The 16,218-nt window shown below is 51.1% G+C and overlaps 1 protein-coding gene across 2 annotated transcripts in view; it reads left to right on the top strand.

The window, feature by feature from the left end:
- The first annotated feature begins 336 nt into the window (after positions 1–336).
- The window catches only part of UNC5B (unc-5 netrin receptor B), an 80,112-nt gene continuing 64,230 nt past the window's right edge, over positions 337–16,218 (top strand). The window contains exon 1 of one of the 2 annotated variants that reach the window (XM_016162306.2): positions 337–885. In XM_016162306.2, coding sequence (XP_016017792.1) covers positions 807–885 — 79 coding nt within the window. In that variant the 5' untranslated portion in view covers positions 337–806. The remainder of the gene's footprint in view (positions 886–16,218) is intronic. The other variant, XM_016162307.2, reaches the window with a different exon arrangement.

Raw genomic sequence — 16,218 nt, 5'->3', positions numbered from 1 at the left:
AGGGGACTAAAAGTGAGAGTCTGGAGTTCAGAGAAGAAAGCTGACACAGCCAAGCCAAAAGAGAAAGTAAAGATACGTTTCATTAGTTTTTGGAAAAGAAAATTGAGCAGACTCCGCTTCCAGCTATAATCCAGCGGCCAGGTTTTCCAACACGCCGGACACAGCGTCTAGCGAGGTCCCCCCTGAAGGGCCCCAGTATTGCCGAGGCCGCGCCCAGGTGGCCGTGGGCCCCTCCCCACACCGCCCCCCCCCCCGCAGCTTCCAAAGCCCCCCGCAGGCTCCGCCTTCGGCCGCCCAGGCCCCGCCCCGCGGCGCCCAGTGCTCCTCCTCTCGCGGACTCAGTAAAGCGATCGAACGGCAGCGCTTGGCATTGTGGCAGGGGACCCGCGAGGGCGCCGGAGCCGCTGGCAGCAGCGGCGGGCGCAGAGAGTCGCGCACTGGGGCTCGGACGGCTCCTCGCGGGCCGCTGCGAGCGCCGCTTGGCGCACTCACCTTCGGTCGCGCAACTTCGGAGCCAGGGCTCGGGAGTCGGGTGAGCGCTCGGAGCCCCGGAGCCTAAGAAGCGCAGAGAGGGGCGCGCCCGAGCCTGGCTCGAGAGCGGACGCCCGGCACCCATCGCGCTCCAAGCACCGAGCGGCCCTCTGTGCAGCGTGGCTGCCGCTGCTCCCACGGAGGGCACGGGCTGGCGCGGCCGGGCGCCGGGGAGGACGGCGAGGAGGCGGCGGCGGCGGCGGAGACGGCGGCGGCGAGGCTGGGGCCAGGGAGAGAGCCCCGGGGGAGAGGCGCCCGAGCCGGGCCACGGGAGCATGTGGGCCCGGAGCGGAGCGCGGGGCGCGCTGCTGCTGGCGCTACTGCTCTGCTGGGACCCGAGGCTGAGTCTAGCAGGTAAGGAACGATTGGGCATAGGGTCGGGGAGCGAAGGGACGGACCGTTCCTCCTCACTCTGGCCCGAAGTTGAGGTGGTCTGTCGCCGCGTCGGTGCGCGCAGGGGAAGCAGCATGGGCACCCAAGTTAGAAGGTAGATTTCTCCGTCCCACCAAAGTGGGAGATGGGCGCAGGCCAGGGGTTTCAAAGTAAAGCGAAAGCCTCCTGCTCTCACCTGAAAGGGATCGCTTCTTTTCGTTGGGACCAGTGTCCCAGTCTGGGTCTGCGCTTCCCCGAGGACCCGCCTCCAAAGGACCCCTGGCTCCACTGCGCACAAGGCGGCGGCGGCGCCGCCTCAGGAAAACTATCGGGCTAGGTGTGCGCTCGCTTGCTGTTCGTCGGCAACTTCCTAGTCCGGATCCCAGCTCGCCCAGGCGAAAGAAAGGGAGAGAGACCTGCGGAGCACAGGAAACGCGGGTCTGCTCCGCCAGCCGAGGAGACCGGCTTGAAGGGCTTTGGGTATTGAAGTGGGTAGGGCTGAATCCTGCACATACAGCTTACCCCGAGGTCGTGGGACCCACATGTCTGGAAGGACATTTTTCTGGGTGTTGGTGTTGTTAGGGGGCGGAGGTAGTACGTAATGATCTTGCCGAGTTTCCTTTTAAATGGGTCACTGACATTTTCTCCGTCCGGGGGGCAGACAAGGTGCGCTCGCCTCGATGCAGCTCCTACTCTGGACCCAGCAAGATGCCTTTAGGGGGTTGGTAGGCTCCTAAAATGCAGTTCCTATATCCCTCTCTCCCTCCATGGATTTGTACATGTCTCGCTAGTCTGTAGCTGGGCCCCGCGACGCTGCGTCTTCTCCCGGAGCCGGCGGCCGCACGGGAACGAACCTCTCCATGGTGCCGGAACCTAAGCAGGTGGGGGGCCGCGGCCGCCGGGTGCCTGGGCTCCCAGGGCGGGGTGGGGCCGGGGGAGCATCCTGCACCGAGTCCTCTGATCTAAAGCTGAGAATGGGGCAGGAAAACTGGTGCAGAAAGTGGACGAGATGACGCAGTCCTCCCCTCTCCACCTTCCGCTGCGATGTTGACATCCGTCCCCCCCCCCGCCCCCCGCGCCCCAACCAATAGACAAAGATTCCTCACTCTGGAATTAATGATTCCCACGGCCCAGGAGTGAGGGCTTGGTTTTAGCACATCCCCCCCCCCCCCCCGCCTTTTTTTGTTCAGCTCTGCGCTGTAAAGTTACGACACAATCATTTGATCCAAGTTAATTATGATTTGGGAAGACTCTGGTATTTAAAGCAGTGTTTTGAAGTTGGAAGGTAATGATGGGGGTGGGGGACAGGCTGCTGAATGACCAACTTTGTTATGAAGAGTGCAGTTGGATGTGGGAGGTGCTGAGCTGGGCTGTTGGTTTCTGGTTTGAGGGTGTTTGAGGGAAGGTGATTGAAGGGTATAGGGTATAGGGTATAGGGTGAAGTTTCTGTAAATGGCACATGGGCAGAGTTGGGTCTTGGGAAGCTGTTTTTGTAGCAGCAGGGCAATGGGAGCAGGAATAAATACTGAAGTTACTGGGTGGGTGGGGGGGTGTTTAGGAGGCAGGAGAAAGACAAGGCTGGTTAGCCTAGAGTTCTCTGGAGCTGCAGAGTAAGCTCAGCTGGGGAGACTGGGGGTGGCCTGCCTTTCCTGCTTAACAAAGCTTCCAGCCCCCTCCTTCCCTAGAAGAAACCCCAGGCCCAGGGCTTTGATGGATTTGGGCACGAATAGTGCCCAGCCTGAAATGGCCTCTAATACTCGGCTTTGATTTCTCACTAGCGAGCAGAACTGGTGTTGGAATTGTGCTCATTACTTAGCGCAGCAGGGGCTGCCAGCCCACCAGCCTGGAGAGGGGCCAACTGCAGCACTCCCTTTGCCCAGAACGTGCGGCCCTTTGAAACCTGCCTTCAGGAAGGAGAAGATGCCCCTTCCTCCTCTGCAACTCCAGTGCCAGAGGCACAAGCATCTTTTAAAATGTTCCCTGGGTCTTCCCAATGGATCCTTCCCAAGTCCCATTTCAATGATGGGGAAAACCAAGGCCAGAGTGTTGGCTTTCCTCAAATCTTGCCTTTGCTTGCCCACAGATCACAGACTTATATGCAGGGCTCTTGGCCAATAGCCAGGTTGATTCAGGTCACATTGGACTCCTCCTCCTTGTGGGCCCATCCATCCACCCCTCTACCATGAGCCTGAGATCAAACTGAGGCAGAGAAGGCTGTCCCTACAACGGGAGCTCTTCGTTGGTACTGTCCAACCTCCTCTCAAGTGGCAGGTACCTCTCTCCTTTTCCCCACCCCCATCCCTAGTGAATATGAAGTGTTTTTTTTGTTTTTTGTTTTTTGTTTTTAGGCACGAAGTTTGATGGAGAAATCAAACCTGGAACTATGAAACCCCAGACCCTTAAAAGGAGATGTTAGCAAGTGACCGACCAGGAGAGGCCACTTCAAAAGCAGGGTTGGCCCTTGGAGCCTCTTCCCACCCCACCCCACCCCTCAGCCTTTCCTGGCGCTTTTAACAAGCCTTTCCCTGGCCTCTGGCTGGGATGGTTGAGGTGTCATGATAACACTTCTTTTTAAGCTGCAATTACAATCTGTTTTTCTAGTGTCTCTGCTGTGTGTGGGGGGGGGGGGCCGGGGGGCGGGGGGGGGGGGGTCATCCTTGGCTCCCTCTGCACCATAACAAACACCCATCTCACTTAAATGGAAAATCTAATGTCTTAATGGGTCTCTCATTAAAGTGAAAGTACCACTGCAGGGGAGGAATTTCGGATGCAATCTCTCCTCCCTCCTCTCCCCACCCCCAAACTGGGAATTCTGTAGGACAAAACAATTCCCCCTTTTCCAATCCACATATTTAACTACCGAAGCTTTGGAACAGGCCTTGACTTGCCCAGACTTACACTGGGGCTCAGGGAAAGAGCTGGTATTGGAACTCAGGCCTCACAAACCTGTTTAGTTCTTCTGGCTCCTTCATTCCACCGGTGCTGCAGACCCGCCATTAGGCCCTGACACTGATATTCTGAAATCCAGGGACCACCTAAGGCAGACAGCTAAAGAGAAGGTTGGTTTGGTAGCTGCATTAGACTAACATAGCAGGATTGGGGGAAGAGAGGAGTTGGGAGCATGGACCCAGGAGAGGTGGAACAGGGTAGGGTCAAAGGTCAGAGGTAAGGCCCTGAGTCTGGGTAAATGCCCAAAGAAAGGTAGCTTTACCCCCAGTCCCCCAGTACTTATCTTCTCAGCAACTGCCCTGACCTGCTTCAGGTGAGATAAATCACAAACCAAGCTCCCTTGGACCCATCTTCCTCACCACCCGCCTTTGCTGTTGAGTTTTTCTTGGGCTGGTGGTACTTTGACCGTCTTCCTGGCTGTTAGGCCTAAAATGAGGTCTGCCACCGCCCCCCACCTCTCCACCCCCTCAGCCCCTGCCCCTCCATTCTAAATGCTTAGAGAGCAAGGTTGGTGCTTCTTAATGGCCTGTACTGGAGCCTCCCCTAGGACCTGCTCTCTAAACATATGGTCTTTTGAACCTCAGCACTGGCGTTGGGATGGCAAGGAGATAACTTGGAGCCCACCAAGGGCTGTAGGAATGGGAGGGTAGGAGGGGGTCATAGTTTGGGACTTGGAGTTTGCCTGTTGGACGTGGTCTGAGGAGTAAAGAGAAACTGCTACCTATGCAAAATAGCCCCCAGTGGGGAGAGAAGCAGGGGCTAGCACTTCTGGCCACTGCTCCCTCCTCCTCCTCCTCCTCCTCAGTTTCCTAAACAGCTTCCACAAAGTGAGTCATTAAGGCTGTGAAGGCAAAATGAAACCAAACAAGTGCACTCTATGCTTTTCTGTTTTTTTGTTTTTTTAAAGGAAAATTTAAAAAAATAATAATAATTAGAATAATACAAAGAAGGGCAGTTCCAGGAGGCTGGAGGGAATATGCACTTCACCCTTTTGATCTTCTTGTGAAGTTGGGGCTGGGGTACACCTCCTGCCCCTTTAGGGCCTGCACTCAGCCAGGCGCCTTGGGAAACTTTGGAATTTCTCCCTGACTAGTGCATTTTGGTGAGCCTGAGTGCAGCCAGTTGAGACCCTATGGGCTTTTTAGGAGAAGTTTGACATTCCACAACTGGCCTGGCTGGCTCCTCACTGGCATTTGGGTGGTAGGCTGGATTTGAACTCTGGCCCAGCACCACCCCAGACACTGTGCCTCCACAGGGCAGGGGCAGTGAGGTCAAGCCACAGGTCCTCCATGGGGCCCCTTTCTCTCTGATCCTCAGCTTCGGAGATGCTAATGGCAGGGGAAACATTTGCTGAAATACTGGCATAAATCATCAGGCCTTCCAGCTCCCCCCTACCTCTTTTATTTCCTCTTCTTTCTCCAAAAGCACCAGGTAGCTGGGACCTACTGAATTTACTCCTGCCAACCAATAGACCTAATTAGCATTTGCAGCAGCCTATGGGGTTCATCCACTGCCACTGCACTGTCCAAGCACCTCAGCAGGCCCGCTCCTTCTCCGCTTTCTCTCCAGCACCCCCCTCATCCTCCTTCCCTCTCCTCTGCTGAGCTAAATCTGTCTACAGGAGCCCTGGGAGCGCTAACGCCACCGAATGAGCGAGCACTCTGAGCCTCCCTCCTTCTCACCTCCCAGAACAGGCTGCCCCAGCGCCTCACAACTTCCTTGCCCCTGCAAGGCTCATTTCTCAGAGAAAGGGGGGCTGTGGATGTAAGAGTGTGTATTAAGGGTGTGTGGAGGAGGTGAGAATATGTATTAAAGAGGTGGGTGGAGGTGGGATGTGCAGTTGGAGGTGAGGCTAAGTGTGGTGTTGTGTGGGGTATTCGGGTATGTGGAGGCGACGTGTGAGGAGGAATGGATGTGTTTTGAGAAGGTTGTATCTTTTGTATACAGGATGTGATGTAGATGGCTATGTGTGTGTGTTTGGGTGTGTGGGGGGGTGCAGTGTGCACATGGGCATGGCTGTGGTGTGTTTGTGTATAAATAGAAATAGGTATGTGTAGTGTGGGGACGGTGAGTCACCAGCAAGCATGGGAAGCTCTATCCATTGTTTTCTGTTGTTGGGGATGCCTCTTCCAGATGGGACCCAGGCCATTTGCCCTTCAGCGTTAAGGAGACCTTGTTTTGCCCTGCACTGAGGGCTGTGAGAAGGATTTGGTCCCAGTGTCAGGTTCTAGAGTTGGAAAGGTAGAGGTTAGCTTTCTCTGTTGAGGACAGATGAGACAGGCCTGCCTGAGGAAGCGTCCTACTGCTCCACAGGGCAGAAGAGTGGTCGTGGATAGGCCCTAAAGCCAGCCCGAGAGCTTAGGGACTGCCCCAATGAGGACAGAGGTCTGCGTCCTGGGGTCTGCTGCAGTCAGCTCCCAGCTTACCCAGCGCAGTGGCAGGGCCTCAAACATTAGCCCTCACAGGGAAGCAAGGTCTCCTCTAGACTTTGCTGAGAAGAGGCGGGCTTGGGCGAGTGGCATCCCTGATGGAAAGCAGCCCAGGCAGGCATAACTGGGCTGAGACTCACCATGGAAGCAATGAAAGATGACATATGCACACACAGACACACACAGGAGCCCTGGACTTCACTGTCCTTACCACTCCTCAGTCACAAAGGCTGCTCTTCTCTCCATTTCCGCCCATGCTGTGGACTGCCATCTTTAATTCTAAGATGTGCCATTGTGGAGTAGAGCGACATAGAGGAAACCACAGCTCCACCAATGTACATATTGCTTTAGTTTCTAAAACCCTCATATAGGTGGCATCTCACTTGGTCCTTGTAAAACCCCACAGGGAGCTGGGTGCCCACTTAGGAAGCTGACCTGGGACCTGGGTCAGAGCCAAAGCAGCTTTGACCCCAGCCCTCAAGGGAGGTCACTGTCTTTGTGGGATGCTGATGTCCATTCTAAAAGGGGTAAACGATGTCCAGAGTGTCTTGGATGCCAAGTGAGGGCAATATAGGAAAGAATACAGCAGAGAACGAACATTCCAAGCCTTGGGGCTTCCTGGAGTGGGTGATGGGAGCCAGACCTGTCTCTTTCCTTTTCAGGTCTTTCTCAGAGCATGCCCTGGAGAAAAACTAGGGTGGGGGCTAGCTACCTGGGGCATCTGGGCAGAGGTGCCTAGCCCCAGAACTCCCCCACTGTCAGGAACTGGCTATGTCAGCATCTGCTTGGCTGCCATCTTGGTCAGGTGCCAACCTTTGGTGAGCCAACTCCTGACCATATTTCTACTCTTGGGCCTCGCAGGCCCAACTGAAGGTGTGCAACATGGGTAGCTGCTCCTCTCAGCTACCTCTGACTATAAGGAAGGGGTTTGAGGGGAGAAGATTTTTTATTCTTTGATTCTTTCTCTGTGGCTCTTGAAGATAGAATGAACCCAGAAAATACTTTTTTAGGCACTAGTTGGGATTATCTCGGGGGGTGGAGGCATGGGGAGGTATATTTCTCTGCCTTTTGCCATGCCCCGATCAGAGAATGCAGCGTGGATAAGAAGGGAAGGATAGAGTCCATGGCCCTGGAGCCAGTTAGAGAGGGAAAGCTCATTTGTCATCACCATCTCTAGGACCCTCAGCCTCTCTATACACCCCTCCTTACAGAAGCTCCTCCCTAGGGCCTAAGTTACAGATGAAGAGGGTGTATAGAATTTCGAGGGGGTTAACATAGCCTCCCAGCATTGCCACTTACTAACTCTGTGGCCTTGGGCAGCTCACCTAACTGCACTGTGCCTCAGTTTTCTCATCTATAAATGAGGATAATAATATTGTCCTCACAGGGTTGTTTTGAGGATCACATGACCTAATGTACAATAAAGCACTTAGTGTGGTGCCTGCACCCAGTGAGAGCTCAGGAGAGACACTGTGACACAACCTCCTCTGGAGAGAGCCCTGCAGTGTCTGAGATATCTTCCTCCAGGGGAGCAGGATGGGGGAGAAAGCAGGGAGGCTAAGGGCCCAGAGGCCCAGTAGCTCCTGACGTGGGAATGCAGAGACTCTGGTTCTTGCCTTTCTTCTGCCGTGTGACTTTGAGCAAGTACCTTTTCCTCTGTGGTCCTAGTTGGTCTCCCCATCTGTAAATTTGGGGTTGGGAAAGGTGTAAGAATGATCCTCAAGGGCCGTAGGGGATTTTTGCTCTTGTTATCTGAAGAGGCCTCAGCAGCCAGTAAGAGAAGAGGTAGCCGAGGCCCAGGCTGCTTGTATTTAGAGTCAATATATCGACTACAGTGCCCTTGTGAGCGTTATGCAGCCCAGGGTGTCTCTTTCTCTCTAAAGCCATAAATCACCCTCTGGGACTCAGTTCCTTTTTCCATAAGCATCTCCTGCCTCGGAATCCGAGAACCCCAGACACCAAGTAGGGTCCAGGAGGCAGAGAAGGGCCCCATCAGCAGAGGCACGTGAGAAAAGAGGCACTTGCTCCCCCAACCCTGCCATCTTCACCAAGGCTTAAGGGGGCCCCTTGGAGGGTGTAGCCACACCATTTAGTGTTTCATTTCTCAGGGCTGGGGGTGGCTGGTTTGAGGGGTGCAAAAAAATATGATGGTGCAACAGAGAGGAGCCATTCAAGGACTAGCCTAGATGTGTATGTGCTGGGTGGGATTTGGCCTGGTGCTTAGAGGGCAGGCTGAGCAGTGAGACTAATTGGGTTCAGATCCTGACTGTACAATCATCTGGCTGTGTATCCTAAAGCAAGTTGCCTACCCCCTCTGAGCTTTAGTTTCTTTATTTGTAAAATGGGGGTAGTGATAGCACCAACCTCATCAGATTGTTTCCTGCATGAATGAGATCATGCATATGAGTGCTTTGCACATTCTAAGAGCTCAGTAACTTTCACTGTGATCCTCATCATCATTATCATTGGTGCTAAATCCTGGGTGACATGACAGGAAATGCTTAAGCTGTTGAGAGAAGGCTCCTGTGGGTGGCTGGTCAGGAAAGGCTTCCTGGAAGGAGGGAAGGGTGGCATTTGGCTTTTGAAGGATGAGCAGAATTTGAGTAAACAGAGAGGGTGTTCCTGTTAGGGGATGTGTATGTGAAGATGTGGGATGGAAACATCTGCCACATCCTCCCAGGAAACAAATTCCAAATTCAGCCATTGGCTCTTATCTGATCATTTGGTAAAACAAGACCTGAGAGTGATGTGATATGATGTAGCACGTGCAGTCCTGGCACAGAGTAGGTTCCATTGATTTCCATTGCCCTCCCTCATTCCTGCCTCTCCCCTACGCATGATCTGGCCAACCCCTGGGCAGAGCTGGGCTCTGCTTCTCTGTACATATCTAGGCAGGAGAGCAAGGGGACAGAGTTCCAGGTGGCATCTTCCAGGTTAAGTGGAGAGCCAAGGAGAGGGACAGGAAGAGGGAGGCTGCTTTTTCTGGTCTCTGGTGCCCACCTGGGCCTGGTAGATACCAGGAAGCAGCCTCAAGGTCTAAGAGGACCATCTTCTGCTGAGATCACATAGGAGGAGCCTGCAACCCCTAGAGACCCCGAGGGTGTCTGGAGGTATTACTGGCCAGGAGACAGAGCTGAGGGAAAGCAGCTCTATAATGTGATCAGAGGTGCCCGCCTGCCTAGCCTTGGGCTCAAGCACCCATGGAGGATGCAGAGCTTACAAGAAGTGGAGTCAGAAATCCAGGAAAGTTGTTCCTGGCTCCCTCCCCCATTCTACCATTGGTCATTCTCTGATGCAGCAGGACAGAGTGAGACTCAGAGACAGAGTGAACAGTGACTGGGATGGAATGAGGCACATCTTGTGGGGCAGCCTTTTACTCTTCGTTTTACTTGTCGTCAGGCCAGGGCCCTGGGGATGGGAAGGCCGGGTCAGTGGGTGGAAGCAGGATGGGGTTGAAACAACTAGGCGATGGGCGAGCAGCTGTGACACTCGGTGACTTAGGAAACTGGGTACGATTTGCCTGATTTTGCGCACACTTGCATGTTGCTGGTGCCCAGCACAGCTCCTGGCACACAGAAGGTGCTCCATAAACACTGCATAATGGACGAATGAAGAACTCATGGTGCGACCTTACTCACCCAAGAGGCTGCTGTGATTCAGCCCTTACTGTGTTGGACTTGCTACTGCGGAAGAGTAACCAAAGAATTGGAAGATTCTCACTGCTTTGTTTACAGCCTCCATTCCTCTTTGCCTTCCTCTCTCCCTTCATTCTCTCATGCTTTCTGTCTTTAAGCATTTACTATGTATCAGGCACAATGGAAGTCAGAGCCTAGTCTTCAGTGGTCAGAGCCCCTAGGTAGGAAAGAATTTATTCACTAAATCCAGTGGATCCACAACGAATTAATCAAGTGCTACAGTCAAATGCCTTTGGCCTCTTGTGTGGAGAAAGCAGACTGGTGGACATGCGTTGGGCTGGTAAACTATACTTACCTGCAAGGTGCTTTCACAAGGCATGGCTGGTCCATGCTCTTTTAACATGTTTGTTTCCTACTTGTATTCCCAAGCCCACTGATCTGTCCTCCCCCTTTGCCTTTTGTGGCTCAAGAGAATACCTGGTGCATGGACATTGGCCCTGAGGTCTGGGAACAGATATGGCCTGAGAATATATTCGAAGGCCCATAGGCAGCATCTGACCACAGGCCTTCAGCCCTCCAGAGCAACTGCCACCGGTTTCTTGGCATGAGCTGGGCTTGATCTAGCGGAGCAGTTTTATTGCAGGGTCTGGCTGAGCCAGGTTCTACCTGGCACTGCATCTAGTACTAACATTCAGGGAGCATCCCTGGGAGATTAACTCCCCCAGGCCCTTGGCCGAGACAGTGTTAGGCCTGGCCCAGCTACCACTCTCACAGCTGGGCATCTGAAGTCCTTGCCAGGATCCCCTACCACAGGCTGATCTGAAATTCCTGCCTGGCAGCCCAAGACAGCCAGTGCTGCTAGGTATAGTGATTCCTGCTGCTAATCTGATCTGGCCGCACATTTTCTCTCTGTGTGTGTACGTAAGTAGGGTACGCCAGACAACAAAAAGAGCCCTGAGCTGAGATTGAGAAGCCTGAATTCTAATCCTGCCCATGCAGCTAATCTGCTGTGTGACATTGAATTAGTCCCTTTCTCTCTCTTGGTTTCAGTACCCTCATCTGTCCAAATGAAGAGAGTCTACCCTGGAATCAGAAAACTGAGTTAGGTCCTGGATCTGTCACTAACTGCAGTTCCCTGAGTCGGCATCTCCACGCTATAAAATAGGGGCCCTTATTGATTAATGGAGAGATCAAAGCAAAGGGGTGTCAAACAAAATGGGGCATGGTCAATAAAGGTCAGCTTCCTTTTCTTTCTATCTGGGAGGAAATCAATCCACAAATCGCTGGTCATACCTTCTTTCTTTCCACTAGTCCCCTCAACATGGGGTGTGTTAGAAACATAAGGTTCAGGATGGCCCACAAAGTGACCTGGCGATTTGTCTGGGGATCATCATGAGGACCAAAGTCTGCATTTGCATAGGGAAAGAGCCCTGGCCTAGGAGTGTCCGGAAGCTTCAGCTATAAGACCAACTCTGTGTAATGAACAAATCACTAACCTTCTTTGAGCCTCAGTTTACCCATCAGCAAAAGGAATAATTTAAAAAAGCTGAATGCTAGGCAGGGCTAAGGGAGAAAACACCCCGAGAGGTGCTTTGGAAACTGTTTTTCTGAGGTACAATCTGAGGTGAAAGGAGGCCTGCAGATCAGGGTCTGTTACCTCAGGGCCTGCAGTACGTCCTGAGAGCTGTTTGCTGTGGGGCAGGGAGGAGAGTGCCCACGTTTCCATATCCCTGACTAGAACCTCCTCCTGGTGGGTGGGCCCTGGCGTCTCCCTATGGCCTGGCTGGCCATGGCTGTTGAGCTAGATGACAGGAGATTGGGTCACTTGCCATCCCTCTTTGCTCCACGCCCCAGAGCAGAAGAGGCTGGGGTGCCATGTCAGTGAAGGTTAGTGTCAGTGCTGGGTTTGCTGTGTCCAAGCCAGCACACCATCTGCCATGCCCACCAGAAGTTACATAATCCCTCGGCCGGCTGCCCGTTCTTAGAAAACAGGGCAGGCGGGACCAGCAGGGAGTGAAAGGGTAGGCTTTTCTTCTCTGCACTTTGTTCCCTCACAGCCCACCACCTCCCTGGGCCAGTCTTCATTCTCCAGGTTGCTCCCACACCTTGTGTCACGTGAGACATAAATGCCAAGACAGCGAGGCCGAGGTTGGGAGGGGACTTGGCGGACCTCAAGGACTGCCTGCTGCCTTGCTTTGCAGACCCCGGAGGCATCCCGCAGATTGCTCGCTGACAGCACGCCTGCTGGTGGTACTCACAAACCTCTCACCGTTTCTCTGCTGAGCTTGGTCGGGTAGATTCAGGAGGGCAGCTCGAGCTTCCGGGAAGTAGGGACAGACCCCCCAGTTCCTACAGAGATGATACCCATCCAGCATCTTGTCAAATAATAAGCATTTTTAACATAACAGCCAAATGACACTGTCCACATGTTACTGAGACCCAATATTCAATCCCGTCTCTGTTATTTGCTAGCCGTATGATGTTGGCCAGGCTGTCTCACCATTGTTAGTCTCGGTTTCCTCATCCGCGAAATGAGCATAATAAAGCCTGCTTCACATAGTTATCCTGATGATTGAATCAGATAATAATACATGTGGAGGACAGAGAAAGTGTTCAATAAATGGTATACCACAGACAAAGAACTAATATCCCTAATACATAAAGAACTCTGAAATATGGTCTCCAACTCCATGTCCCTTTTTTTTTTAAGAAAATAATGCATAATGACCAAATATGTTTTATTCTAGGAATGCAAGGTTGGTTTAAAATTAATCCATTAAAATGAATATATTATATTAATAACATGCCAAATTAATATCACATACCATATTAATGAATCTAAGTAAACAAAATCATATGATTATCTCTGTGAATGCTGAAAAAGCCTTGGACAAAATTCAGTACCCATCCATGGTATAAACAGTCAAGAAAATAGGAATTAAGGAATTTTTAGTTTGATAAAGTAAATATACCAAAGTCCTCCAGCCAATGTCTTATTTAATGAGAAACACTAAAGACATGTCCATTAAGATCAGTAATGAAACACAGAGATCCACCATCTCTTCTACCACTCAACCCTGCGCCAGAAGTATCGGCCAATGTGATTAATCAAGAGAAATCAATTAGAGGCATAAGAATGGGTAAAGAAGTAAAACTATCTCTACCAGGTGTTAAAACATACTATAACACCTCTGTAATTAAAACAATGTGGAACTGGTGCACGAATTGACAAATAGATTGGTCAAGGATGAGAGAAAGTCCAGAATCAGACCCAAATGCGTGGGAAGTGTGTATGTGACCAAGGTGGTATCTCAGATCACTGGGATAAAGACAGACTTTTTAATAAAGGGTGCTGGGACAACTGGGTAGCCTTTTGGAAAGAGATAAAATTTGATTCATGTTTCACAGCATATGGAAAAATAAAATCTAAGTGGACTAGAGATCCAAAAGCAAACAGTGATACTAATAAGTACCAGATGAAAACTTGGGTAAATTCCTCTGCAGTATTGGGGTAGGGAAGACTTTTTAACTATGACTCAAATTCCAGAGGCAATAAAATAAAAAATCGATCATTTTTATTACATAAAAATTTTAAATCTTTTTTGACAATAAATCACCCTAAAGAAAGTCAAAAGATAAAATATTTGACAAACCGAGAGAAAAGGTTAATAACATATACCACAAAGAACTAATACATATCCCTAATACATAAAACACTCTGAAATACTGAGGAACAAAGGACCAAACACTTGATAAAAAGGTAGAAAAAAAGACACAAACAGACGATTCGTAAAATAAGATATAACAGTGACCCTTAATACATGAAAAAAGTGTTAAAACTCATAATTAGAAAGATGTCAATTTAAACAACTCTGAGATACCACTTCTCACTTATAAGACTGGAGAAAATTAATCACGACCACACATTCTACTGAAGAGGCTGTGAGAAATAGGCACTTTCAGACATTGCTGGCGTAAATGCAAATTGATACAATCTCGTGTACAATAGATAATGTGGCAATACTTAAAACTGCATATACACTTTATTTTTCCACCCAACAATCCTACTTCTAGAAGTCTTCCTTTAAGATATACCTTTATCAGTATAAAAATACACATGCACATAGTGATTCATTGCAGCATTGTTTGTAATTGCAAAATATTAGAAACAACCTGAAGGCCATGGTAGAAGAGTTGAATAAACTGTGGTACGGCCACACTCTGGAGTACTATGCAGCTCAGAAAAAGAATGACAGGGGGTCTCCATGAGCTGATGTGGAGAGATTCCCAGGACATATTGACAAATAAAAGAAGTAAAGCACAAAATAGTATCTATAGCATGCTACCTGTCATGTATGAAAGAAATGGGTGTAAGGCCAGACCTAGACATCTCTTCTCATTGTCTTTTCATGGCCTCTCGAATACATTTGCTTGCTCATCGGGTGCCCCTCCCCACTCTGCTTGTAGGTGCAAGAGGTGAGCTCTGTGTGATGGACACATCCCCTGTTCTCCTAAATACAATAGGAGAGGAGTAGGACCCACAAGTGCCATCCCTGACCAGGCTTGAATTGTGACTCCTGGCTCCATGTGGTCCTGGGACTTGATTTCTTTTTCTGTAAGTGGGGAATAATGAGTCCTGTACCATGCATCTCAAAGAGAAGAAGTGGTGTGCAAAATGCTTTATGCGATGTGGAATATGATGTCATTTATTTGTCTATGGGGGCCTCAGATAAGTCTTGGATCCTCCTTTTCCAGACTCTTGCAACACACACACACACACACACACACACACACACACACACACACACACACACACACAGAGCTGCATTCTGTACAGAGCTCTGGAAGATGCTGAAGTGGCTGCCTAATTTGCTGTTGCCTTGACTTACGAGAGTCCCATCAACATAAACTCCACCTGCATGCCAGGTGTGGAATATGCGCTCTGAACCCTGGCCTCCCTCTGACTCTGGGCTCACTCTTGTGCCCATGTGGGCCAATTGTCTCATTTAATCCTTGTAATGACTCTGGAGGGAAGAGCTTAGAGAACTAAAATAGGGCTCAGGGAAGTAAAGTGACCCACCTTAATATTCCAGCTTTTGTGTCGGAGCCTAGCCTAAGTGTAACCCTAGTCTCTGGGTTCCAGATTCAGAGCTCCTCCCAGGAGCCCACTCTGCATCCACTTTCCAGGGCCAGGGCCGGGTCTTATCCACTATGTACCTCCCTGGATGTCCACCCCAGTGAGTCCCAGCTGCTCAGTGATGACTTATGTGGTGATTGCATGGTGGGTGAACAGAAGAACTTGGACCTGCTTTGTGGTGCAGAATCCTCCACTGATGTGATTCTGGTCTTAATAAAGAGTGGTTGATTGATGAACAGAACTGGGTTTTTCCCACAGGCCTGTCACAGCCAGCATCAGTCAGCCCCTTTCTCTCTGACCTGTGCCATTGTAAGCAGTGGTCCAAGAGGGCGTATTCGTTTATATGGGTGCATGGGGAGGATCATTTGCAACCCCAAGGCCCACCTCAGTTGGAGCCCTGAAGGGGTTTATCTGCATGCCTTGGGCCCCTGCAGGTTGGAGTGGTAGGGGGAAGGGGCCAAGCTGAACCTCAGCCTCCACAGAGTAGGAGTGGGCCCTGGGTGGGCAGTAGAGAGCATAATTGCCGGAAGGTCGTGCTCCAAGCACTGAGAGCTCTGCTTACCAGTCAATAAGTCATTTATTATACCCATGACAGCATCCTCCTCTGCCTCCCACCCCCTGTACAACTTGCAGAGGGAAGGGCAGTGCTGGCTGAGAGGCTAGCCTGTCTAGGGAAAGGGGCTGCTGGAAGCCTGAAGTAAGCCATCCTCCCCACCTCCCTGTCATGGCCCACTGGGCCAGAGTGCTCACCCAAACCCCTGGGGGACCTGACCACTGTGGAAAAGAAGTTCCCAGGTGCTTGAGCATCTCCATCTCACTGCCCTGGGCTTCCTTTTCAAGGCTCCTTCTAGGGAATTGTGTTGATGGGGGAAAGAGTGCAGTCTTCAGAGCTTCTTAGGAACCATAGCCTGACAGACTGTATGAAGCGGCACATGAAGGCCTGACATCCCCTTCGCTTGGGTAAGAGCTGATCGTGAGAATCTGCCTCGTGTTGTTTCTGGCTTCCCGCCCACCAAATACCAGGGTGGTTGGTGCCAGTTGCTCACAGGTGTGGAGCACTTCATGCAAAAAGCACCTTCACATGTGAATCTGAGCTTCTCAACAACCCCAGGAGGTTGTTGGGGGGCATTTTCACTTGTCTTTTACACATGGGGAAGCTGAGGTG

The sequence above is a fragment of the Rousettus aegyptiacus genome, unplaced genomic scaffold (assembly GCF_014176215.1).
Source record: "Rousettus aegyptiacus isolate mRouAeg1 unplaced genomic scaffold, mRouAeg1.p scaffold_m13_p_6, whole genome shotgun sequence".
NCBI classification, from domain to species: Eukaryota; Metazoa; Chordata; class Mammalia; order Chiroptera; family Pteropodidae; genus Rousettus; species Rousettus aegyptiacus.
Note: the sequence above shows the minus strand (reverse complement) of the source record. Positions and strands in the feature narration are given on the sequence as shown.